At 39.1% G+C, this 27,733-nt stretch overlaps 1 protein-coding gene across 1 annotated transcript; it reads left to right on the top strand.

Annotated features, from left to right (window-relative positions):
- Positions 1 to 27,733, top strand: LOC133551536 (neuronal migration protein doublecortin-like). The gene is made up of 7 exons (XM_061898343.1): positions 1 to 148; positions 3,518 to 3,943; positions 6,111 to 6,451; positions 20,748 to 20,850; positions 21,884 to 21,976; positions 24,867 to 24,964; positions 25,025 to 27,733. The coding sequence occupies exons 2-7, from the start codon at positions 3,580 to 3,582 to the stop codon at positions 25,079 to 25,081; spliced, it is 1,056 nt and encodes a 351-aa protein (XP_061754327.1). The 5' UTR covers positions 1 to 148; positions 3,518 to 3,579; the 3' UTR covers positions 25,082 to 27,733.

Below are 27,733 nucleotides of genomic sequence, written 5' to 3' on the forward strand. Positions count from 1 at the left end.
TACCCCGATGAGGCAGGCAGGCAGCGGCTGGCAGACAAAGGGAGCTGAGAGGCGGCGTGGATCTTTTCTTCGACACACACACTCCGACACACTCCTTCACACACTCCCCCTGCATGCGCTCCCTTCACTGGTGCTAGCAGCCACGCAGGTGAGTCCGCGTCTGGGTGGGATTATGGGCACATTCGAAGTAAGAGGTTAGGTTTGGGAGTCTGCTTAAGATAGTTTTTAGGCTTTACAGGAGATGATTAGACTTGTTTTAACTTGTGTGTGTGTGATTGAGCTGATTTTTAAGACAGTAATTAAAGTAAATTGGCACCAGCTGGTGCCCTGTGTCGTACCCCTTTTTAATGTGTCGTTCATTCAATTTAGGCTTCTTTGTATTCCTTATATAAAAGATAGTTTTTAGTTTGAGGCAGTACGTGATGTACTGCCTCAATGTGAGCCAAAAATGATCAAGCCAGTCTTTTGATCCTGGTTAAGTGATGTCACTATATTGTAATTTTCGGTCAAGGTGTGAATTAATAAGTGTTTTGCCAATTAAGATGCACTTTTTGGGCTAGTAAGAATGTGCTCCTCCAGCAAGCATGCACATGGTAGTGATGTCATTCTGAATGCAGTAAAGTAGACAATAGACGTCCTTCCAGTTAATACTCTGCAGAGGAAGGATGGGTCACTTTAAAAAAAAAAAAAGCAGCAGATTGGCTTAAAAACCTGCTCTTTGTCAGCTGAGGAGCCCCTGGTCCCCACCCTTGTCAGCATGCGGCTCATAAAAGCTGCTAAGCAATCTTTATTAATGGATGTCACTGTGACCGTCACTGCAATGGTCTTTGCTTTAAGACCCAAAATGAAGAGTTTGAACTGTGAGACAAGCTCATAAACAGTCTGTCTATACATTTTCTACTGCTTGTCCCTCTCGGGGTTGAGGGGTTGCTGGAGCCTATCTCAGTTGCATATGGGTGGAAGGCGGCGTACACCCTGGACAAGTTACCACCTCATGGCAGGACCAACACAGAAAGACAGACAACATTCATGGAATCATCCTCTTTTTATCCATGGTTATCCTGTCTTTGATTTATTTTACCATTTGAACTGAATAATATATTCTTTGATGTCCTATGCAAACTGTCATGTGATCAAAGGTTTGCAGTTTCGATAAAGTAGTAAGTTCAAAGTCGGTAGTAGCCTGCAGTGGACTTTTTAAACGCAGCAGTGATAAGACCTGGGTGTCCAAACTTTTTCCACCGACGGCCGCATCCTGAAAAAGGACACCGTGGCCGTTTTGACATTTCATGTGTATTTGGAAAAAAAAATTAAAAAACAGCCTGCGTGTGAGCTTTTTGTAATTGTGTCCTACAGAACAGCAATCTATCTCTGGAGGGGGTGTAAAATGACATATTGTCTAATTTGCATAATTGGCTCCCGTGTGCAAAAAGCTGTGCATGAAACATGTTTAGTAGTACAAATGTCAAGAATCCTGCGAGTGTTTTCTTTTGATACATGCTTTCATGTTAATCTCCAAATGTGTCCAATGCGACCAACAAAAAAAGTTGCTAGCTTTGTCACAAATTTTAGGAATTTGAACGATCCAATTCAGTATCTGGTTCCGATTCTAACACAATTCAAAGTACGGACATTTCAATTTTTCGGCACCATGGTGTTTGTTTAAAAAGATTCCACAAGTGCTAGCTGTTTACTCTGTAACATGGTTGCAGATATGGGTATAATATCTATAAAATAAGACATTTAAGGTAGCTTAGCACTTATCATAGCTTCTTGCTCATGGTGTTGCATGTTAAGCTATTCCTCCAGCGATAGGGGTAAGAAATGAAGTTCATTTGCTGCCATGGAGGCGAGAATTAGTAACTGTTCTGCACTGTGTATGGGCATAGTTTGGTAAGCGGCACCAACTCTATGCCAAAACTAAATTGGATGCAAACAGTAAAATGATGCATTGACAAAACAAATTTAGATATTGGGAAAGGATTGGAAATGAAAAAAATGTCAGGTTGCATTTGAATTCTCTAAATATATAGTTTAGTTGCCAACACTGATCCCTCCTGCTACATCCTATTCTCTGGCAGACCAGGTGTGACAAGTAGCAGAGTTACGATGCCATCTACTGTACGTAATTGTAAAGACAAACTACTTTCAGACAGTGCCGTTACGTGTTCATGAGTGAGTGCGCATTGGTTAGCATTACATTTATTTGGTGTTCCACAGGGGCCGTTAAAATTAAAGCTGCGGACAAAAAATGGCCCAAGGCCACACTTTGGACACCACTGGATTAGACCTATTTCCAACCGCATTCTTATTTTTAACATTTTCATATGCTGACAATTTTGTTTGTTGGGGTAAATACCCTCTTCTGTTCCAGGCAAGGCCCACAAGGGCATGCATAATAGGATGGGTTTGGTGTGGAAGAATCACTTAATTCTGAACTCCACACTGCAGTAACTGTGAGCCATGTATGAGTCGTCTGTAATAGCTTTCATTTTCAGTTCCTTGCGTTGGTCGGTGTCCCAATACTTGTGTCCACATAGTGCTATCATATTGTGGATTGCAAATCAATGTATGCCAGCCATGCATGCTTTGAAGTTCTTCAAGCATACTTGTTCAAGCCTGATCAACATGAAGATGGTCCTCCACAAACCCAGGATATCACAAAGCACAGTTTGGTTATTGTTTGATGGATACTTATTTGCATTTATCCTGAAGAGGCTGGATGCATTGAATCTCATTTATATGCATGTCGCGCTCTTTTGGGACGTCCACTCAGAGTTTACTGAGAGTACACACTGTCAAACAAAGTATTCACATTGTCTGAACCTTTCTTTCACACCCACGTCATCCAAAATGGTGGTCAAACACAGTAAAACATTGAGCATTAAGCAACCATTTTGATAGACTCCTCGCTGGTTGGGCTGTAAATTTAAATTTGGCTTGGCACGATAGTTTGTAACAGTAAATCCTAATAGCTATCATCTATATAAATAGTGATATCAAAACTTGTGGTTGTCAACGGTTTCGACCTACTGTCAGCCCTTAAATGGTGACCCAAATTGCATGAATTTAGTTACAATTCAAGGAAATGCTAAATAGATTGTTCTGTACGCTACTTTGAATAAAAAATAAAATAAAAAATCCCATACAGTAAACTTTATTGCAATGAATTGGTGTTGGTGTTTTTTTCTTGTACATTTCCGTTTTTTTGACAATGGACATCAAACGGTTGAGTTTTTTTTGGCAGACTAGATGTTGTCAAATTGTTGTGATGTGGGTTTAACTTTATAACTGTAAAGCTTGTATATTTAATCCTCACCACTAGGGGTGCTGAGGAGGTTACTGTCTGAGTAACAGAAGTGTGAATAGAGAGCTAGCTAACCTTTACTGTACCAACACATTTCTATGTGACTGTTTTATAACCACACTTTGTTTAATTAAATGTGTATACTTGCAACATCAGTTTAAAAAAAAAAAAATTTGTTTTGATTGCCACATACTTTTCCTATGTTTGTAGATTCCGGAGCTGTTCCCACCCCTTCTCCACTCATCCGTCACAAGCATCACCAGTCAGTAATTATGGAGCTTGACTTCGGGCACTTTGACGAGCGAGACAAGGCGTCCCGTACAGCACGGGGCGGCCGCATGAACGGACTCCCCAGCCCGACCCACAGCGCCCACTGCAGCTTCTACCGTACACGCACCCTGCAAGCCCTGTCCAACGAGAAGAAGGCTAAAAAGGTGCGCTTCTACCGCAATGGCGACCGCTACTTTAAGGGCATCGTGTACGCTGTGGCCAATGACCGGTTTCGCACCTTCGACTCTCTGCTGGCCGACCTGACTCGCTCGCTGTCCGACCACATCAACCTGCCTCAGGGCGTCCGCTTCATCTTCTCCATTGATGGCACAAACAGGGTCTCAGCCCTTGATGAACTTGAGGAGGGTAAGCTTTTCTTTCTTAACTGGGGAAAAGTGTACAAACAAAGTAACAAAGTATTGTGGTGTGGTGAAGTAATCCAAATCTATTTGCAACAGGATAATAGCGTATTAGTCTGTCTGAGCAAATAACTATTTGTCATTGTTCAATGAAGTTAAAGTATGTAATTGTACATTCTTGGTTACTTTTAATGGCATACTTTAAATTCTGCAGTCCTTTTTTCTGTTTTTGTTACTCCCAGTTCAAACAATCAGACTGTTGAATAAACTCTTTGGTGTGATTTACACAAGACAAGGTGTTTAAAAATGATCAGATTGCCTTTTTCAGACTTGATTTATACTGGGCAGCCCACCAAATCAGTGCCATTTGCTTGTTGTAACTCTCAAAATAAACTTGTAATAAGATAGTATACCCATGGAGCTACTCAATATGAATCAGTCTATTTCAGGCTAATTTATTTAGTTTTTGTTCAAAGTTTACTTGGCAAAATGGCAGGGGTGCTCAAATCGATTTAGATCCAAATCGCTATTTATGTTTATTTTTTTTCTAAATACATTCCTAATTTTCAAGAATCATTTAAATATATTTTTTATTTACATTTTTGGATTAAAAACATTGAACTAGTAAATATTGATGCTGCTTTTATTAATTTTTGGTTTTCTTTTTTGTCGGATTGTATTTAAGTATTGCATTTGTATGTCTTTCAGTTACTTTGTAAATTTCCGAAGATCTACAGATGCATTGTTTTGGCCTTTTAAAATAAATATTCCAGCGGGCACTGTCCCATAACTCTGTTTCACCAATCCGACTGACGTTTGACTCCATTTCACCAATGAAATAGAGCCTGGCGCTCCGGCACATCACCGCACTCGTACGTCACACTGTAAAAAGTGACAGGACATCGAAAGAGGCGACTCACTTGTTAGGTGTTTACTTACAAGCTAGGAAAAAAAATTGTCAGAAGTGTTCATGTTTCAGTCCACAAGAATTCCACTTCCAACTAAAAACCTATTGCGATAAGTTGTAGATTTGTGTTTTAGCTGTGTAATTGCCAACATTGGCACAATTACGTCATAACTGACTGTAAAATGTACATATATTGTTGTACATGTAGTTAGGTCTTTTAAATAAAAAAAAAGCCACTACATAAACTTACTCACCAGTTACTCCACTTGAGTAGTTTTTTCACTGAATACTCGTAATTATTTGGATGACTACTTTTTACTTTTGAGTCATATTTAAAGTCTTAAAGTACAATTTTGAGCAGTTGACATTACTTAGCACTTTGTAGCAATTCAACATTTTTTCTTAAATGTCAAAAAAATTAGGACATTGCTGAGGTTAAAATCAAGTTTACATTTATAACTTTGGCTTAATTATTTATAACTGTATATTTCCAGTTGGAACCAAAATGATTCCTACCCTGGTAAGAATTTAATTACGTGACAAGTGCAGTTAAGAAGACAGGCAGCACACTAAGCTGTGGAGTATTTTTCTCTTCTTGTGGGGTGTATATAATTAATTGCTCAATTTCCTGGGCACTGTATAATCCTGCTTTTTGTCTTTGCTGTAATCTCGCCACACTTGGACTAATTGTTGCCTAAGATTCCAAATTGTCCCTCTCGCCCACTGTCACTCTTCCCCCTGCTGCCCTTTGTTTCCACTGGCCCCCCTCTGCATTTTACAACTAGCTGCTGAAGGATGATGGTTACGAAGAGAAAAAGGGAGATTATGTAGAGCATATACAGTTTTGTAAAGTAGATTTAGGACTTGGAGGCATTCATTACAGTACAGTAGCTAAACCAATAAGAACTATCAGGAATTGTGATTTTACTAAAACAATACACAGATTTTGCAGTGGTGTAGAATATTACTGCATTATACTGATTTACTATATGCATTTTTAACCTTTCCCATCTTTTGAAAAGCAAGGGTTGCACATATGGCAGGTTTCAGCAAGTATAATAGTTTTTTTACCTTGGAATATTCTTCGCCCTGCATATTTCTCTTGTAATGGTCTCTGGACTAAAATAAGATTTGGAACCCCCTTGGAACTCTAAAATTGATCTAAAGACTTAATCCTCTGCCGAGCGTGTGAGAGGACACCACTGGGACTCTCCGGTGTCTACAATGTGCTTGCAACACACTAACCAAATCTTGTCTTCCATCTCAGGAGAGAGCTATGTTTGCGCTTCGGAAAACCTCTTCAAGAAGGTGGACTACACAAAGAACGTCAACCCCAACTGGTCGGTCAACGTGAAGGCCTCGGCCAGCCAGAGGAACATTCAGTCGTTGAGTGCTAAAGCCGGCAGCGAGCCCCGAGAGTGCAAGGACTTTGTTCGACCCAAACTGGTGACGGTGATGCGCAGCGGCGTCAAGCCTCGCAAGGCTGTGCGCGTCCTGCTCAACAAGAAGACTGCGCATTCCTTTGAACAGGTGCTCACTGACATCACAGAGGCCATTAAGCTGGAAAGCGGAGCGGTTAAAAAGATCTACACACTGGATGGGAAGCAGGTATGTCATTGCATTTGTAGTTTGGATGGTCACATGTTTGTTTTTGAGAGCTGTACATAAATTTAACTTGGGCACTTCATTTGGTTACACTTGCACATTGATATCCAATACTAGTAATAGACCCAAAATATTTAACACTTCATATGTTGCAGTACAGTTAACACCACTGCAAGATTTGGCCGCAATTTTTGGTTGCAGTCAATCCACACTGTGCATCATTTTATAAACTGCCAACCCAACAATAAATGTTTGGCATTTACGCTTTCATCCGCAATGTTTATATTTGCCAGTTTGACTATAAGGTGGTCCCACAGTTTTCGTTAATCAGTTTCTGTATGTCAGACCAAATTATACAAAGCCATAATGTAATACCAATAATCTGTTACAGACAAAACAAATTGTATAAGGTTTTAAACGATTCAAAATATATGAATAGGACTGGAGCAATAAATCAATTGCAGGATGAATTAAAATGAACACTGTTTTTGTCTCTCGCTTCCAATCAGGGTGCAAAAGGTTCATTCTGCATCAGTCTCATCACCTGAGTCTGATACTCAATAGTAAAATTAAAGGGTGAACACTTATTGTCAGTCATCCACAACCTTTCTCGAGGCAGGCGGAGGCGGGACCACTCGCTTACACACATGGGGCACCAAGAGAGCTTCGCTAGTAGCTACTTGCTCGTGAGCAGCAGCGCAAGGTTATAACAATTAGGAGACAAGATAATTGCTAAACCAAATGTCTCTCTGTGGGAACATTTGGATAAATTAACATTTACCCGTTTTTAATTTTACCTTTTTTTTATTGTTATGAAGATTAGCTTAGAGTTAAGAGAAGGGCCACATTGACGCCTCCTGTATTTTTTTCTGAGTTATTTCTTGAGTTATTGTTTCTCACCTTCTTTATCTTAATGCTGGCCCATTGTACTTGATAAAAGTACAAAGATTGAGCCACCAACATGTTTGTGTGGTGCAATGTTCGTTCGTACAATATGGGAAAACCGTGGCGAACATTTTTGGCAATGTTTACGTATCAATACAAAGGGGATGGTGAGTTGTTATGCAAACAAATGTTGGGATTATAATTCATAATCTTTTCAATATGTACCAAACCTGAGATGGATAATGGGTTCAATATTCATACCATCTGAAAAGATAGTATGGGGACAAATCTAGCATGTACACGTGCACATAAAATGCAAGGTTTGATCCTTTTATAGAGAATGGAAAACCAAACTTTGCAGGACTCTAGATCTTTTACAAAATCCAACAACAAAAGAACTGTAATAACCACAAGGCAGGTGATCAAACTAAAAGCAATAAAAGATACCAGTAATTGTATTGACCTTTGCGTCATGGAACACAATACTTTGTCCTCTACCCTACATGACCACTTTGAAGGCCCAGACCAATGAAACCACCGATAATGATTTAATAATGCATTTTTGCTTCTGTTGCCCTCTGATCTTCATGGATAGATAGATGCGTGAGTGACTGAATGTCCTCAAAGCCTGCACACAGCTCTTGTGGTAATGAAGCACTACAGTCAAGGTTGAACACCATCTAGGATGACGATCAACATCAAAAAGATGATGTATGAATTTAGTTGAACCTTAAATTCTGTTCCATTGTCAATCTGTCACCATTCCTAATAATCATGCAAGTGTAAAAAGTAAAATTATTGGTCAAATGTGTCTTAAAAGGGCCTTATTGTGCAAAACCAAATTGTATTACCTTTTTGGTATGTTTGTGTATTTGGGATCTGTATAAGTCCCGAAGGTTTGAAAACAAACCGTGGAGTCTTCCGTCATACTTTACCTAAACGAGACATTTAGGATTTGTGACGATTTTTCAAAGCGTAATGTCAGAGGATATCCCCATACGGTATAAAATTACTCAAAGTGCTTTGCATTGTAGTCTGACGCTGTAGTCAATAAGCAATTTTTTTTTACTATCCTGTTGCTCTGGAAGAGACTCTCGCACATGCTGTTGGCATTTTTAAATACAAAGTAGTGTAAACCGTATTTCCTTGAATTGCCGCAGGGCATATAGTACCTTGAATTACTGCCGGGTCAAACTTGTTTCGCAAAATAATTAGCGCATGCTTAGTATTACCGCTTGGTCAAACTCGTGATATCACAAGTGACACTTCCCCTGTCATTTTCAAAATGGAGGAGGCTGATTTCAATACCGGTAATTTGAAATCTCATAAAGGGAAGAAGATTAAGAGCTATTCAGTAGGATTTAAGGTCCAAGCTTACATCACACTCAAATTGTTACTGCTAGCCTTTGGTAAGTACCGGAGTGAGAAGAGGTTTTAAAATAATTAGCGCATGCTTATTTTTACCGCATGCCTTTGGTAAGCGCAGGGGTGAGAAGAGGTTTTAAATTAATTAGCGCCCCGGCGGCAATTCAAGGAAATACGGTAGTTCAAACTAAATCCGTCAGTAGCATCACTATAGAAGTGCTAAAACGCTCAACATGGCTGGGGGCAAGAAGACTCAAAGTGGAGGTACGTTAACAAGCCCGCCTTCAAACCTTTACACGTTTAAACCACAAGATGTAAATGTAGAAAAAAACACATTACCCGTTAAACTTTGACAAAGGTGCAAAACCTTAAACATTTAACAAGTGACACTTTTATTGCTTTGAAATGCGCGTCTGATTCCTTAATGAACTGTTTGCCGCATGTTTTTTTTAATTTATTTTTTTTAAATCAAAATCCGCTTAATTGGCCAAGTATTTTTTACGCGGACCTTTTCCTCGCACCAAAGAGGTTTTCCATTTCTGTAATGTACAATCTTTCAAAATTCCATTCTACTGATTATCAAATTAGTTCTCAAATCAGCGTAAGATGTAAAAAAGCATGTTTCGTCTCTGTATAAAGCATTGCTTGCTAAGGAAAGGTACTGTCTATTGATTTTGATTTCAATGCATTTTCACATGGGAGTCCTCTCTTAAGCCCCCAGGTTTTGGACTGTTGCAGAGCAGATGTGAAATCATTCTGTAATTTGTAATAGGATTCTGCAAATTTCTGTTTTTTTATTAATTATAAATTGTGGAGTAAAGATATTTCAGCACGCATCCCAATAAAATGTGCATTCATCATTGGAGGGATTAATTGTTTATCCTAATGATTGCATGTGATTAATGGGATGCCTGCATGTTCATTAAAATGCAGAGCCTGCACAATTTCTCTTTTTTGTGCGTGGCGGTAGTGGTACATTGTAGCAGCGGCGTGTTGGAGGTGATCTGGTAGAGGCGTTATTGATGCAGTGCCTGCCCCTCCCTGACTCTGCCGATCTGTCCTCCTCCTTCCTACCATTGCATTGCGATAGCTGCTAGGTCTGGTTGCTAGGAGACCACATCCTAAGCACAAAGACGAAGCCCAGCTTGTGCGGACCAGTCTGTCGGATCCCACATCCTGTGTAGTGGGCGTGAAAGTTTACAATGGATTCTGAATTTGGCTTAAACGCCAAATCTATTTTTATTTTTAACATGTGCGTTCCTTCATTGGTATTGATTGCTTGGCTCAGTCATTTTGTTTTAAAGCAAGACATTTTTTTTTTTTTTTTTTTTTTTTTTTTATAGTAATGCAGGGTTACACCTCTGCTTCACCGCTTTTTTCTAAATGCAGCACCAACATGAGACACCCTGTCCTCACTTTGAGAAAATTGCTCCCATTTTCCCCTCAAACATTGCTGCTTTTCACTCCATTTAGAAGGGTGGGGCCGATGGATTCAGGAGTAATTTTCCGCCCTTAGTCTGTTGCGATCACAATTTTGTTTGCTGCATGGGGGGTTAATTATTTCCCATTACCTTAAAGTGTGTCTTTTTGATTTGCTTTTAACAAGAACATTAAATCAATCCTTATCTAACCGCCTGCAGACCTTTTTTGTATTAAATCCTGTGTCTGGATGGTTCTTGTTGAACACTTTCATTTAATAAATGCCGAGTGGTATTTGCGAGGGCTCGTCAGGGTGCTATTTTCTCTGCAGCACTTTGAGTGTCCATCAGTTTGACCCTGCTTTGAATACCAGCCATTTTTTCTCTCTCCAAATTATTCTGCATAAGAGCCTCAGTAGAGCAGCAATGGAGGCGTGAGGGAAGCTTTACACAAGACAGAAGGTCATGCGAACAAAAGATTTCCGATTTGCTTTCAATGATATTTATGGAAAATGATGTGCAGGATATAAGATGGATACATGTGTTCAGGTCATTTTGATTAAATACACCTGATAAAGGGATTGCGGGGTTCTGCTTGCTCTTGACAACGCAGAAGCTGTTGTCATGGTGATAAGCTTTGCCGACACTGCTTCAGCTTGTAACAGTGGAATATTCCGTGCCTTTTTTTTTTTTTTTTTTTTTTTTTTTTTACCTATACCAGCTTTTCCTATTTTATTATATCACATAAACGTGTAATTCCCTCCAGCCCCCCCATACATGGTGGGTTTATATAGGGTGTGGTCCTCATGTATCCTCACTGCTGTCGTTACTGCATCAACTGGTGAACATGACTTAAGGGGGAACAGAGGGGGAAGCACAATTTAATGATGCACAGGCCAGCATCCGTCAGGCCTGCTTCCTAGATGTTAAGGGAGGGGAGGGTTTGAAAAGATCAGACACCAGCTGGCCCCCATGACTCTGCAGATATATCGCTGCCTGACTCAATTCATCTGCTGCTTCAAATGAGAGCTGATTGTTAACTCGCTGATGCACCAAGTCACACGCAGGTCACCAAGAATGAATTCCATTTGAGATACATCGACCTGCACCATTTATGAGCCCCGACCACCCTTATTTTATGTCCCCATTTTCTTTGGATTGTTTAAGTTTATCGTGAGCAGAATGATGCAGGTTTCCTTGAAACTTCGTAGGGCGCAGACTGAGGCTTTTTAAGGGACGGCGTGGCGCAGTGGGAGAGTGGCCGTGCGCAACCCGAGGGTCACTGGTTCAAATCCCACCTAGAACCAACCTCGTCACGTCCGTTGTGTCCTGAGCAAGACACTTCACCCTTGCTCCTGATGGGTGCTGGTTGGCGCCTTGCATGGCAGCTCCCTCCATCAGTGTGTGAATGTGTGTGTGAATGGGTAAATGTGGAAGTAGTGTCAAAGCGCTTTGAGTACCTTGAAGGTAGAAAAGCGCTATACAAGTACAACCCATTTATCATTTATTTATTTATTTAATGAAAGTAAAAATAGTTTATTTTATTAATCTATTTTACATTGTTTTATGAAACTAAATCAAAACCGAGGTACCACTTTTGGAGTTTTTATGCATTTGACTTAATTGCTTCTCTTGTCCAAGTGTTTTAAACATATCTACTTGTACTGTATATGTTGCCCTATTGATGTTGCCCTATTTGACGCTGGTCTTGGACAGTGTGACCAAACATACTTTGTTTGGTATCAGTCTGAGTGCATAAACACCTTAGCCTACATTACTCACATCAGTTGCCAGGCTAAATAGTGCTATTTTAGCTTTTAATGGCACTTGAAGACCAAGTTCAACAGTTTACACAGGACGTAAACCATCAGTATTTGCTGAGGCATGATGGAGAAGCAGTAGGATTGAATCAAGTCAGGTTTTTCCTACTTTTCGAACATTTTGAGTTGCATAAGGGTAAACATGCTGTTCCACAGTGTAATTTGTAAAACATGCTTGAAACGTATCAATTTACTCCCAAACTGCTCCTGCTGTTCTATAATTGATTCATTTTTGTAATTTTTTTTTTTTTTTTTTAAAGAAATCCAATACAAAGGTCGTTCCACCAAAATCTCGTCTTTGCTTGTTGGAGCTCTCTCAAACTTTCCCTTTTTGCATTTCAAATCTTAATTTCTCCCACTTCCAAAGACATGCACCTGGGGATAGGTTGATTGGCAACACTAAATTGGCCCTAGTGTGTGAGTGTGAGTGTGAGTGTGAGTGTTGTCTGTCTATCTGTGTTGGCCCTGCGATGAGGTGGCGACTTGTCCAGGGTGTACCCCGCCTTCCGCCCGATTGTAGCTGAGATAGGCGCCAGCGCCCCCCGCGACCCCGAAAGGGAATAAGCGGTAGAAAAAAAAAAAAAAATTTCTGCACCCCCCCAAATCTAAAGTATTTTAATTGTTAAAAAGGACACTAAGCTGACGATAATTTAGTTGAGTAACAGACCTGAAACTAACAGGAATGAGTTTGTATCTTAAAATTAGCAAATCAATACTTTTGCTTATGAGTTTAATTGGTTCTGTGACTGTGCTCGTATATTAAGCCAGAACACTGCCAGTAAGATTTCATATCCAAAAAAATAGACATTGTCGAAAAAGTTGAATTGGCAGCGAAACAAGTTTTGGCAACAAATAAATGCAAACATTGAAACATTTTTGCTGGATATTTTCAATGCCAATATTAATATTTTTGTACACATTTTTCTCTTATGATTTAAAAAAAATAATTTAATTGTTTTGCTTTTATTTTTAATTTTTTTTACGCCGTAAAATAATGGCAGTGTTTTAACCAGCAACTGGGCGTGGTTAAGTTATCTTTGTTAACCTAGCCATACTTTGAGGATGTAATGTAAGTGGTATAGAAATTGATGTATTTTTAAACGATCAAAGTGTCTCCATATAGCTGTGATATTTGCCGAAACTCTGTAACAATACTTTGTTACATCTCCACGCGGAGAGAAAAGAACGACTTTAAAATGTAACTAGCTGTATTTATTCATTTAAACCATTTAACACCAGGCATGTAAAGCTTGGTGTGACACGAGTAACCAATTTGTGTTAAAATACGAGACTTCCACAATCGTAATGTTGAGACCTCCAGCAGTTCACCTTGTTCCCTGGGGAGGGTGCCTCATATCCAGGCTGTGGAGACAACATGCACATAACTTTTTTCAACGTTTGGAAGTAAAACCTTACATCTGATCAATCTTTGGCTGAACACTCCGTGTGAGATACCTGATGTTTTGTTGGGATCATGCGGGACTCACTGACATTTGCTAAGACAACTAGCAGTGGGGAGGCTCGTAGACCTGAATTTTTGCCCGCAATCTTTAGCATATGTTGAGGGACAGCTTGTAGCCCTAAAAACTTGTGTTCTATGGCACTTGTCAGCTGAGGTACCATTGTATGGGAATTATAGCCATCCGGCATGTTGAAGCTATTCTTAATTACATTTTCCAGTTAATTTGATCATGCTATTATGCATTGTTTCCTAGGCATGAATTTGCACTTATTTTAGTGGAATGGCCGATTAACAATCCTAGTAACATGACCTGGTAATATTCGCAATTTTACAATAAAATCAAACCACACCTTTTGTAACATGCATTTCATTACTCATTGCCCTGACAAATTCTTATTTTGGATTTTTGATGCAGGGCCACTAATGACAATATTAGGAGTTATAATTCAGTGCCAGTGACCTTTTCTGTGGTTTGTCATTTGGGTGTGGCAAAGAAAATCTAAACTTTGCATGTAAGTATATAACGTCAAATGTACATTGTAATGTATCTAAAGCATGTCCTGAAGACGGGCAATCGAATGGGCACCTAACTTTACATAGATAGGATCCTACTTTCTACTTAACTTTAAATGCCGAAAATGTCTTTCCCCCCCCTTTCTTATCCTTACTTGGCTACAATTTGACCCCCATCAGCCAGTCGCAGTCACCGGTCAGTTGGGCTGAATAATTCAGTTGTCATTTTTGGAAGGTCATGCGGCCCTTGACAGCTGGTGAGGCAGAGATTAGGGGATGGGCTGGATGGTTTAAAGTGTGATGGGGGTTCTCTAAGGAACCTTCTCAATATATAAACCATCAAATCTGCACACTATTAAATAAAAAACAAGGTCTGCTGATTGTGTGGCGTGGTTTCATGTTATCTGCCTGATCGCCACAGGGTTAAGTTTATTTGACCTTTTTCCACGTGGAAAGATACTTTCCAAGCTGGTTTTCCATGTCATGTTTCAAAGCAACTCTTGGCATATTAGGAGCAAGCAAAAATGTTTTCCACAATTGCTGCAACTGTAGACAGCTGCCAGACCTATACACAGTGGATGCATTATTCATATGATCATTACACTATATAAGATGATTTGTAAAGAGCAACTGGATAATGTGCAATTTACTGTATACGATCCCTGGTGGCAAATGGGATTATTCTAAGTGCTTTGCTTAAGAAGGTTGTTGTCATGCAGATAAACGCAGCTTATTTTTGTCTTTGTAGATGTTCTTTACTGAGTCACCTTCTTCATCCTGCAGCTACTTTTCAATACTTTTTTGACTTTTGACATGCTCACAGGAAGTACAATTTGAGAAAACTTGGAGTTGATTCCTTAACAGCTTTGGTTATGGCTCAAAAAAACCCGGCTTAGTGTTTATGCCATGGGTTGGCCCTGGAGATACAATTTTCTCCAGAGTCAAAAAATTGTAATCAATTTAGTGTCCAACTCTATTTTCTGCCATCATCAAATGCAACAATCAAACACTTATTTCAAAAACAAATGTGACACAAAGTGCTTTACGGACATGAAAACAATAACTTGATGACTCAACCCATCACCAGTACACAAACGGAAGCATGGCTATGATTTAAGATAGTTGTGTATTATTTCTAACTGAATGAAGATGAGGATTTTTTTTTTTCCCCAATAGTGTCCTTATTTTGACTTTTTTGAGAATTTTCTTTTGGCTCTGTACAGTTCCCTTTTTTTAAACCACATTTTTATTGATATTGTTACACATTTAGATTTTTTAGAGCTGTCAAAAATGTGTTAATGTGATCACAAAAAATACAGCATTTATCATGTATGTATGTATGCATATTTATGTATAATCAGTTTAATCACACATCTTTATCATAAATCCCTTCCCTGAACCATGGATTGTTACCCAAAAGGTGGGGCAGTTTCTTAAAGGGTCAGGCACTGACCGTCAGTAATCAGATCAATGCATAAGTCAGTGCAAAGATGCGCGAGGAGACTCGACTTGTCGCTGGTGGCAAATTTCACTCTAAAATAAAACCTGCTGGTCCTTGGATAAAACTGTTGGCACATGTTAAGCAAATACATGATGTACATTAAAGTAAAACATTTTTATAAATGGTCTGACAATACCATTGTATTTGTCAAAAATATTAAGGGCTTTTTTTTAAGTTGATTTAAATTATTCAAGCAAGTAATAACCTTGTTTAATCAAATAGGATTAATCCAATTTTTTAAATAATCATTTGACTGCACATATAATTCACTTCACTACTTATAGTGGGTAGGTCACTAAATAGATGAGACCCCACCAATGGCGGGGCAGTTTTCATTTTACCAGCGTATTCCTGCTGAGAGCTTAAAGAGGCAGTCTTTAGGATACCCACTTGATCTCTTTAATGAGCTCTGCTCTTAAGGCTATTTAAAGGCCTACTGAAACCCACTACTACCGACCACGCCGTCTGATAGTTTATATATCAATGATGAAATCTTAACATTGCAACACATGCCAATACGGCCTTTTTAGTTTACTAACTAGCAATTTTAAATTTCCCGCCAAGTCTCATGTTGAAAACGTCGTGATATGACTCGTGCGTTTGACGTCTCGGGTTGTAGCGGACATTATTTTCCAGCCCGATCCAAGCTATAAGTAGTCTGCTTTAATCGCATAATTACACAGTATTCTGGACATCTGTGTTGCTGAACCTTTTGCAATTTGTTCAATTAATAATGAAGTCAAAGTAGCCACACAAACACAGCCGGTGTTTCCTTGTTTAAAATTCCCGGAGGTGAAGCTTTAGAGTGGTCAAGCGAACATGGATCCCGAGTACATGTCTACCGGCAGTTTTCGGTGAGAAAATTGTGGTATAAAGTCGCCTCTTACCGGAGATCAGCGGAGCTTGCGCCGTCAATGCAGCTGCGTGACTTCTCTCAGACTCTGGCGTCAAGACACCCGTGGCCACACCCCTCCGACTTCAGGTACTATTTAATCTCACTAAAACACTAGCAACACAATAGCAGATAAGGGATTTTCCAGAAATATCCTAGTAAATGTCTAAAAACATCTGAATTGCTCTCACTTGCCCTCGCCTGTTTTTTGTTTTTGTTTTTAAACTTTAAAAAAAAAAAACATTTCTAGTCCTTCACTATCAATAATCCTCATCCACAAATCTTTCATCCTCGCTCAAATTAATGGGGAAATTGTCGCTTTCTTGGTCCGAATTGCTCTTACTGCTGGTGGCTCATATTGTAAACAATGTGAAGATGTGAACAGCCCTACAACCACTAACCTCACGCGCACATCGTCAGCGACTTCCGGTAAAGGCAAGGCTTTTTTATTTGCGACCAAAAGTTGCGAACTTTGTATATGTTCTCTACTAAATCCTTTTTAGTAAAAATGTGGCAATCTCGCCAAATGATCAAGTATGACACATAGAATGGACCTGCTATCCCTGTTTGAATAAGAAAATCTCATTTCAGTAGGCCTTTAAACAGCCAAGTCTTAGCCATCCTTCCTGGCCCATTTCTCCTCCAGTGGCTGCTCTCTGGAGGGAAATGTGTGCTTCCATTTTATGATAAAAGGTGTATTGCTCTTCTTGCCACGCAGCAATTTCCGGCTCTTGCTTGTAGTCCTAATAAAACCACCTTACACGTTCTGCAAATTAGCTGTGGCTAGCTAATTAACATTTGATCCCTGGAGTCAAAGCACTGTCTTAAGTGGATCAAACAGGCCAGGGTTTTATTCTGGTTTCCATGATGGACCAAAGTGTACAGCTGTTGGATGCCACGCCACTAAGTCACCACCACACACTTGTAACTTGTTGGCCAAGACAGCTGCTGGGTGGGACCTTCCCAAATTATCTTCAGCTCATAGTTTGGATGCGTATCACCAAATGTGCCGCTATACCAAATGTGACACTACAGGGTCGTCCATCATGCCACATGTCCATGTTGTGGATTTGTTGCGTCTACAACGTCAACTTGTGTGGCGTTTTATTTCAAACATGTAGTCACAGTGGCGTCTTTATGAGTTCTAATAGTGGCTGGAGTAAGTTGCATACCAAAAAAACTACAGAACTCTTAGGTCCGTATTTTTATTCCAATAGCAATTTGCTAAACCGATGCAGAATTAGTTTGAGATTCGAATCAAAGAGATTTCTCAGATTAATTTATACTCATGTAAGAGTTTCAGCATGAACAGTTTTAAACCAAAACTTGGATGTATGAACATTTTGTATTAAAATTTTTATTCTATTTTTAAAAACCGTGCTGGCAATATTTTTGTATTTAATTTTTAAACGTGTATATCTTTTTTAATTAAACTGAAAAAAATATTTGGAAACATTTTTCTATAAACATATTGGCCACAGTCGAACTTTAAATATTGCTAACCGACTGCTGAAATAAACTAACAAAAAATTCTGTGACAACCCAGGACACGCACTGGCTAGGGATGTTCCAATTGGTGTTTCTAATACCGATCACATGTATTACTTCTAAATTTCAGAAAAAAATATGTTGAGTTCCATCGACAATTTAACAATAGCAACACAATATATAAGCTAACTCCTTGTATTTTATTACATATATTTTGAGCAAAACAAAGTCAGTACTCGACAAACTATCCATCCATCTTCTTCTGCTTATCCAAGGTCGGGTCGCGGGGGCAGCAGCCTAAGCAGGGAAGCCCAGACTTCGTTCAGCTCTTCCCGGGGGATCTCGAGGCGTTCCCAGGCCAGCAAGGAGACATAGTCTTCCCAACATGTCTTGGGTCTTCCCCGTGGCCTCTTACCGGTTGGACGTGCCCTAAACACAAACTATTATTAATTTAAATCATTTGGTTTTCCTGTGTTCAGGGAATTTTTGACTTTTAATATAAATTAGAATAAGCAAAAATATTTGTGAAGCTAAAAATGTATATAGCCATCAATCATATCCTACCTTTTGGTATCAACGCCACCACTTTACGGATCAATCCGCCTTCTTTGGTGTCATGTACTGACTGACAATGCTGACACATCAATTGATATATTATCTTCTCGAGACTTATTAGTCCAATTGTTAATTTCCTGTTCATCTTCTTGCTTTCAGCTGTAACGTGGTTCTATTTACACTTCCTAAACTATACCAAGCACTTATTTCTTGTGGCATTTAAACTTAGTTCAGCAGTTAGCTTGGTTATTGGCATTTTTTTTGGTGTGTAACATGGCTAGCCTCGTCCTCCAGTGATGATATGAAGAAATGTAGTTTTTTTCCGTAATGGAGGTGATTAACTTAAAGGAGCGGTTTCACGCTGTGTATGGAGACATACTTAGCTGCTAACCGCTTGTCAGCCAGTGGACTATAAAAATAGTGTCTGAGGCGATCTGCTTTGTTCAACAATGGGACTTTTCCGGGATCTACCCCGCCATTCCGCCCAAATGCAGCTGAGACGCTCCAGGACCCCCCCGACCCTGTAAGGGACAAGCGTTAGAAAATGGATGGATGGGTGCTCACATATTTTTCACAAGAAAATTGTTGATGGTGATCGATCGGTACATCCCTAGTACCAACATTGTTCCTTTGCTACCTTAACGCCCACAAGGCTGTTTTGAATGGCAAACTATATAGGTTGTCGGACACCCACTGAGCAAATGACCTAAAACATTTGTTGATATACGTTAACTTCATAACTGAGCTATTGCTCTATAGTAAATATAAATTAAAGCTGCAAGCAGCGATGGACGGGACTTCTTTGGCTGCTGCCTCCGCGACCTAAGCCCGGATAAGCGTTAGAAGATGGATGGATGGATTATTACAGAGAAAAAGTTGTACACACATGTATTATACATCAGACCTGTACAGCAGACTGATCCAAACCTGATTTTAAACAATACTAACACAGTAGTCAGAGATGAGCTCCTGTCTACTCTCTCCCATGTACTCCATGAGGCATCTCAGTCACATCTCTCTTCATCACTGCAGAGGCACTTGGGCCCTAGAGTTAATAGAATAATAATACATTAATTTTGTTGTCAATTTTACTGAACATCTGTGATACCATCATTAGAGCATGATTACAGATTCAGTTTTAAATTTAAAACACTTTTAACCCAACTGTATCAGTTCCATCAAGAAGTTCTTGATGCGCTGACCAGTCACTCCACCTTTTGCACTGAAGCGGTCCAGGAATTTTGGAGTGTACCTGTCCAACTGGGACATAGATGTTGATTCCAGTGGAACAGTAGTGAACCTTCGGAACTCTTCATTAATCTGTAAGACAGCAAATGTTGACAATTACTGATAGTAAAGGTTTTAGTATACAAGTGAGTCTAGTATGTCATGTCCAAGTTAAATTTTAGTTTTGGGGTTAGGTTTTTTGATTAGATCGCAATTTTCGCCAGTCCTAATGTGTGGCCAGTTCGGTGAGTTTTGAAGCATGTCAAGGGGGTCAAATTTCAGCTCAAAGAGGCAAAGGTGAGTGTTTTTACAACACTCTTGTTTTGAAGGGGGAATTGCAAACTTCCTGTTGATTTTTGCTGAAGGATGTCAGTGTATGAAATCTAGGTCTAAGTGAGACCTACATAGAGGTTTTTGTTTCATGTTGCTATGACGTTCCTACTGGAAGTTACAGGCAGTTCTGTGTGTGTTTTCTTCCTAGGGGGTGTTAGAGCGCAATTTTTAGTTTTGGGGTTGTTTTTTGATTGAATCGCAATGTTTGCCAGTCCTGATGTGTGTGTCAAATTTGGTGAGTTTTGAAGCATGTTAAGGGGGTCAAATTATAGCTCAAAGCTGTGGAATAATAATAATAAAGAAAGAAAGAAAGAATAAAATGCTAGAAATTCAATAGGGTCCTCTGTCCCAAAGGGACATTTGGTCCCTAAATAAACATTTGAAAGCAAAGTCCTACATCTAGTGGGCCGCTAATCCCAGTCACCTCCGTCTGGTAAACTGTTTACGATTTGTTTTTTAATTGAATGATATGGATTAAAAACAAAGGAGAAACATATTTTTTGCGTGTGAATATGTTTAAGTTGCTAACAAAGCCTTTTTACAAAGAAGGTGTAGTAGAAGGAATGGCTGCAGACATTGTCCACTGTATGCATCACATTGATTCAACAGCTGCTGGGGACTGTAAAGTTGAATCATTCAACATTGCGACAAAAGTGTAACACTGCACAACATTCTGCGTTCAAGTGGTGACACGCTGGCTTGGAATATATGCTGAAAACACCATGTAATTCAAAGGCATTTAAAGATGAGTGGAAAATAAATTACAATTAGGATAATCCAAATGTGGATAGGTGCTTGGTTTTAATATTTTTATTGATATTGTTTTTCTTACCCACACAGGTTACTTGCCTTCAAGATTTCTTTGGAGAAGATGACGTCTTCATTGCATGTGGACCTGAAAAATTCCGCTATGCACAAGATGACTTCTCTCTGGATGAGAATGGTACCTTATTTATTTGCAGTAAAATGTATTACGCTCAGTTTTAATGGTATTAAATATTTTTAGGATTGTGGTTTGCAGTGGTTGTATGAATGCATCTTTGTGTTTTTTTTGTAGCTAAATATGATTATTCCATATATAGCTCTTTGCGTCTTAATGTAAGGAAAAGATGAGGTGTCAGAAAGAGGCTAATAAGGAGACAGACAGGAGGGAGTCTTATCTGCGGGCGCCAGCGGGAATAAGAAAAGGTAGAAGAAGAAACCATTAATCTGCCCGGTGACAGGTTGAGGCCATAGCTGATGCGTCACTACTGATACTGCACAGAAATGATAAAACAATCCTCTTAGTCTCTAAAATCCCTTTTTTGTTGTTTTCCGAAGCAAACCACCTCCCAGTATAAGTAGCTGTATCAAAAATGGTCCTTTTTTTTTTTTTTACGAAGATCATAATGCTCACTTTAGCAGGTGCACCTCTTTAGTATGATGCAGTTCTGAGCTGTGAACTGGAGGAACATTAAGATGGAGAGAAATGCTTTAGATTAATGTAGGACGTGTACAGTAATTAGCAACTAGGCAGGATTTTTTTAATGTAGAGTTTCTGCTAGCAAAAAAAGTGCCAATCTTTGAATCACTTTTTTGTGATTCTTTATCCGCCTGTTATTGAACGAAAGCATGCTCAGCACAGGCTATGCTTCATGGGTCAGGTTGCTAGGCGACCAGTAGCCCTGAGCAATACTGTATCATTTAACCACATTTTTGCAAAACACTGAAAAGCTTTGTTCAAAAATAAACCCTGAACATATGCCGTCAAACCTATTTTCTGCTGTTTAGTCACGTAACCTATTTTGGATTTTGTGTATTTTCTGCTTCCCAGCACCCCAAAAAACCTTGGCATGTTTACTCCACACCAATAACATGAGTTTAGAACTGAACCCTTGACTTCCAAACAAACTGTTTCCACAGGTCGTCTGTCATCACTGTGCCAGTCTAGTTATTCAAATATTTAGTTAACACGTGCTTGTGTTTTGTCATTGCAGAGTGCAGAGTGATGAAGACTCCCAACAAAGTACTGCGTGGTTCAATCAAGAGTCCTTTATCTTTTCAACGCTGCAAGTCTCCTGCTGAATCAAGTAAGCTTTTTTTTTTTCTTAACAAAATTAATTTTTAATATTTTCATATTAGGGATGTGCCGAGCAATCAGTCATTGATCAGTATCATCCGATTTTTTATGAAAAAGTATGTGACTGCCAATTAATGCTTTTTAATGCTAATCATAAACGCCGGTGCCCTTTGGCTGACACCATTTATTTTTAGTCTCCCGCTAACAAGCTTTGTATTGCTATGCAGTGTGGTGCCAGTCCATTAAATTAATCCTCTCCGTTGCGACAAACTGCATTTCTTAGTATCCATGTATTATCGCTGGAGTTCAATGCTAAATGTTACACAACTGCAGCAGGCCAGCAGCAAATGTGCTAATGGCTAAGCTAAACGATACGCTAGCTTCAAACACCAAGAAGTGTTAAGTGAATTTTAAGCAGTCTAGATGTAACCACGTTCAGCGGTATGTAGAAAATATTACTACAAAATCAACAAAAATAGTCTAGAGAAAGAATACCATAACGGTTGGTGTGTCAGCATTGTCAGTCAGTACACTTGTAAGAGAGCTTATCCAGCCATACATTGGTGTTAACAAGGATAGTATCACTATCTAATTAATAGAGCAGATATTCTCAAACTGTGGTATGTGTATCACTAGTAGCACGAGCGATCCACTAGTCTTGCCCCAAATAATCACTTGATTAAAGCAGTGTTTTTATTTTCTATATCCAAACCGTTTTACTTTTCAATGTGTTTAATCTTACAGTGGCCAAAAATGTTAAATATACTTGTTCAATAAAACCTCAGCCTTGATTTTAATGAGTACTTAGGCCTACTATGCTATTGTATTTTAATGTTGGTCATTATGGTGGTACTTGTAGAGCCAAGTTTTTTCTGTGGTGGTACCTGGTGAGATAAGCTTGAGAACCACTGTACCAGAGTGATTTGATCAATATTTTTTATTTTCTCCAATGTTTTTTAATGTTTATAAATTCAGGAGGACTTGAGGGCGAAAACAAAGGTGTGCGTTAGTGTAGTAATTGTGTACCATTGACTTTGTTTAGCTGAAACCGTTGTATGAATAAGGTACTAGTTTAAATGGACAAAGATAATGTTACAAAATGACATCCCATAATTCAGGCAAAAAGAACAGTGGCGTGAAAACAGCCTCATGCCGTTTGACTGATATTTAACAAACACTTTATCATCTCCTGCAGGCAGCTGCTTGAATCGTTGAAGGAAAAACACCAGCTGTAACAATTTCTGGCATTTTTCCCAACATGATGCTAATTTCATCTTTGCTGTGAAATCACAGTGGCTGTGTGACTGCAAGCCACAGAGCAGGTGTACATGTTCAATCCCCTGCAGGGTGGATGACAATTCCACACAATAGAAGGGTGTCGAGTTAGGGTTTGGGTGTTCCGTCCTTTTTAGCTGCTTTGATTGGTTTATTGATTAGCATTGAGTGGGAATGCCGTGCAGATGTCAGCCCAGCTGTTTAGAATTACATTAGTTGGATTGTGTATGTAAACTGTAACCTCAGTGTCTCAAATATCTTCATGCTGGATTAGATTTTCCATGGAGTGTAAATTCTTTAAGAAATCGAAAGTTATACCTAAAGGGGAATTTTAGCTGCACTTGCCGCTGGCATAACAGCGTTTGCATGGTTTTTGGCATCTGCTTCTTCTGAATGACACGTCTAGGAGACAATACTGTCATTAAGTGGTTCCATGAAGCTTGCATGCTGTATCAACAATGAAGCTTTATTCAAGTTGTGTTTTTAATAGACTTAGTGGCCACCTGGCTCTTTTTAGTGCATGTTGACAAAAGAAAGAAGCCCTTGTAAAGCCTTCTGTTGCTCTTTAGATGTAAACACACAATCTGAATCCTAGCATTGGGAGGACCAAACAAGTGCAGTTTAACATAAACTTGTTTTGGGTCTGCCCACGTTCATGTTTATTTAGATGTGCGCCGCTTATTTTCAGTAACTGACATTTGGAGCTTCGAGGTGTTAAATTTGTAAGGATTTCCCTAAAATCAAACCTTCATATTGACGACCAAATGGGGCTACAGCAGGGGTGTCAAACTCATTTTATCTCAGGGGCCGTATGGAGGAAAATCTGAGCACACGTGGGCCGGACTATTAAAATCATGGCATTAAAACTAAAAAAAATAAAATCAACTTCAGATAGTTTTGTCTTACTTTGCCAAGAAATAGAACAAAGACATTCTGAAAATGTTACAATAAAAATATAGAAAAAAAATACCGGCAGCGGTAATGTTTAGATCCATGAAGGAAAGAAAGTGAATGAATGTTTGTAATTGAATACATTTACATATGCATAAATAAAATTCCTTTTTCTTTATGAATTAACGTTAATGACCTTTTTCCATAACAATATCAAATTTGAGATAACGGGATAATGCATGCATTTATCATTTGTTTTCAAAACGGTTACAAAAAAGTGGAACCCGAAGAATTTACTGTGGGACCCCATTTTTATGACTTGATGGGGTCCCTGGAAACCCTATTTCGAAAATACCTAGCGCCAACACTGATGGAGTACTGGTCCATGCCAAACAGCAGCAGGCAGCTGTGGCCTGCGGGCCGGTTGTAATAATAATTAAATATTTTCCCGGGGGCCAAAAATCATTCATTCGCAGGCCAGATCCGGACCTTTGACACCACTGGGCTAGTGAAACACCAACCATGTTGCTTTACGTTGCGCAGTATTGAGGAAGAATACATTTTTAGTACATCGTACTTGGTCCTGACGTGCAAATCGGTCGTATGACCTGGGTATAAGTGCGAAAGACTAATCGAACCATCAAGTCATCTGCAACTGAATATGATATATTATGACATCCATATGCCCCGCCCTTACGTTACTTTTTACCGTCTTCCTCCTCTCGTCCTCTCAGCCAATGGGACGGGCTCCAGCAGCCAGATTTCCACCCCTGTCTCCAAACACTCCCCCACATCCACTCCAACCAGTCCTGGGCTCAACGACAAACAAAAGGTACTCACACACATCCTCTTAATACCTACTTATGCTGAGATGCTATCTAAATGTTTCCAGGATCTGTACCTGCCCTTATCACTGGATGATGACGATTCTGTCGGGGAGTCTATGTAGACTCTCCTTAGTCTGGCTTTCCACATCCTCCTAAGAGCGCCATCTTGAGGTTGAGGCAATGCACTGATGCCTTTTGCTGCTTGAAAACACTAAACATTGTATTTCCCTCCTTTTTTTAAATCACCAAAACATTCATCACAAAGCTGTCACACTGTTTAAAAAAACAAAAAAACAAAAAAAAATCACTTGAGTTATTGGACGCACTCTTTTTACACTACATGATTCCAAGCAGCAAATGGGTGATATTAGGTGACAAATATGTAAGCTCTTTTTTACGACTTTGTGTGTTTGCCCTGGGTGCATCCTTCCTAACTTTGCTGTAAATACTGTGTACAGTTCTCATATCCTCCTGGTTTTCCGCTCGCCATTGCTGTGCTTCCATAACGTTGTCTGAGGGGGGACAAAGTGTGGAAAAGGCAACTCCTAAATTGAATATGGTGATAAAGATTATCTTCATTGGCTCAAAACAGTAACAGGCTATATATGGTTGGTGTTGTGCATGAGACATCATTTTAAGGCTTTAGGTGCATCAGAAAAGCTGATTTGAAGGACCTAACGGTGCATAAGAATGACCAAAGTTCAACTCTTTATTGGGCCAATCAGTACACAGCAGTTATTTTCAAATTAACAAATCCTAGATGAAATGATAAAGGTTGCAAAGCTAAAGTGTTGCAGGATTTATAAAAGGGATTTATTTGAAAATATTCCATAGGAGGGAGGATTACTTGATGCATGTCCTGTTTATGAGTCGCCTGGCTTTTAATATTTGATAAAGTTTAATTTATATTTAAGTCTATTTTTGATTTTTTTTTTACTCTTTCCAATGTTTCGTGTGCAGCTCTTTTTAAAAACATTAAAGTGAATGTTGGGTTTTCCCCCCCAAAATATTCTAGTGAAGAGTTTTTTTCAGGTTTTGCAGGCCATCCAGCCTGAGACTTTGAATTGGATGACACTGAAGCACAAACTGCTGCGGGCACTTTGAATGTCAGCATACAGTAGAATACCACGATTACAAAGCGTGACCACAATTTGTGCTGCTTGGGTAGCAGCTTTTCAATCGAGCATCTATGCATCTAGATGGAAGGATGGTGAAGAAACGTCCTCGCAATTTGTCGTAAAAAGTGCTGCGTCCTTACTGTCGACAAGCTTCATTGCCATCATGTAACAGCCCGTCTGCTGTCATTGTTTGGATGCAAATGTGTTTATGCCACCAGAAAAGATTTACAATTACAAAAAATGTATTTGAAATAGAAAAATATTTTCAAACAGGTTTCGGTGCAAATTATTTTTGGTTGGTTTTCTGTTGCATATTTTGTTCCAAAAATACTTTTGGTGTTACATTTTTTTTTTTTTGTTCAAGAGTCGGTTAAAAAAAATCAAGTTTTGGCACTCGCAAATTTGATGGTCATAACTAAAAGTATTTAGCTGCAGTTTGCTTTGATTTTTTTTTTTAAAGACCCTCACAATTACAGTAGTCATACCCAAAAGATTTGCAACTATAAAATGGATTTGAAATTAATCAAAAGTAGTCTCAAAGTATAAATAAATAAATAAATGGGTTGTACTTGTATAGCGCTTTTCTACCTTCAAGGTACTCAAAGCGCTTTGACACTACTTCCACATTTACCCATTCACACACACATTCACACACTGATGGAGGGAGCTGCCATGCAAGGCGCCAACCAGCACCTATCAGGAGCAAGGGTGAAGTGTCTTGCTCAGGACACAACGGACGTGACGAGGTTGGTTCCAGGTGGGATTTGAACCAGTGACCCTCGGGTTGCGCACGGCCACTCTCCCACTGCGCCACGCCGTCCCTAGCACTTTTATAGGACTTTTTTATATTGCAAGTATATTTTTGGTTGCAAATCTTTTTTTTTTTTTTTTTTTTTTTTTTTTTTTTTTTTGTTACGACTCAACTTCAACGTGACCGAAAAAATAATTTACAAACTCAAATATTTTTTATAATTTCAAATAATTTTTTTAAACAACCCACCAAATTAAAATTTGGTTGTAACCCGAACAAAAATTTGCAAGACTTTTGGTTTTTGAAATTCATATTTATTACAAATCCATTTTTATTTTTGCAAATCTTTTTTGGTGTTTCAAATCCATGTGGCTTTTGGCGGCACAAAAATACAGCGCTCTTCCCAGTTTATCTCTATATATCATTGCAACCGGTGTCCAAAAGAGGGCGCCGTCGCACAAGTACTCGCCCACCAAAATTGTTTATTCCCTCGCATTCGCTTTTCCTCCCGCTTTGTTTCTTCAGCATATACATCTGAAACATGTCTTGTGCAGATGGCCACCACCATATTGAATGGCTGACATGGTGCCTTTTTTTTTTTTACTACTGCTGCTTTTGCTTAAATAAATCCCAAAGTATGCTCTTTTTTTTTTTAACCACTTTGTAACCTTGTTTTCTCAAATATAACCTTAAAACACGCTTTGTTTTGTAGAGGCACTTCATCGGTGTAAATAAATACCTTCCTTGCAGCCCCCTTTTTATATTCCACTTATCCCTTTTTTTCCATTGAAGAATTTTTACAACATTGTTTTATTAGTCTTTTGCAATGTCACGGTGGCTTGTTTCAGTGCTCCATTTAATGTATTAACTGGTATCTTTTTTGCAAATAAAACTGTTTTAGTTCA

This window comes from Nerophis ophidion, linkage group LG04 (assembly GCF_033978795.1).
Source record: "Nerophis ophidion isolate RoL-2023_Sa linkage group LG04, RoL_Noph_v1.0, whole genome shotgun sequence".
Classification (NCBI taxonomy): domain Eukaryota; kingdom Metazoa; phylum Chordata; class Actinopteri; order Syngnathiformes; family Syngnathidae; genus Nerophis; species Nerophis ophidion.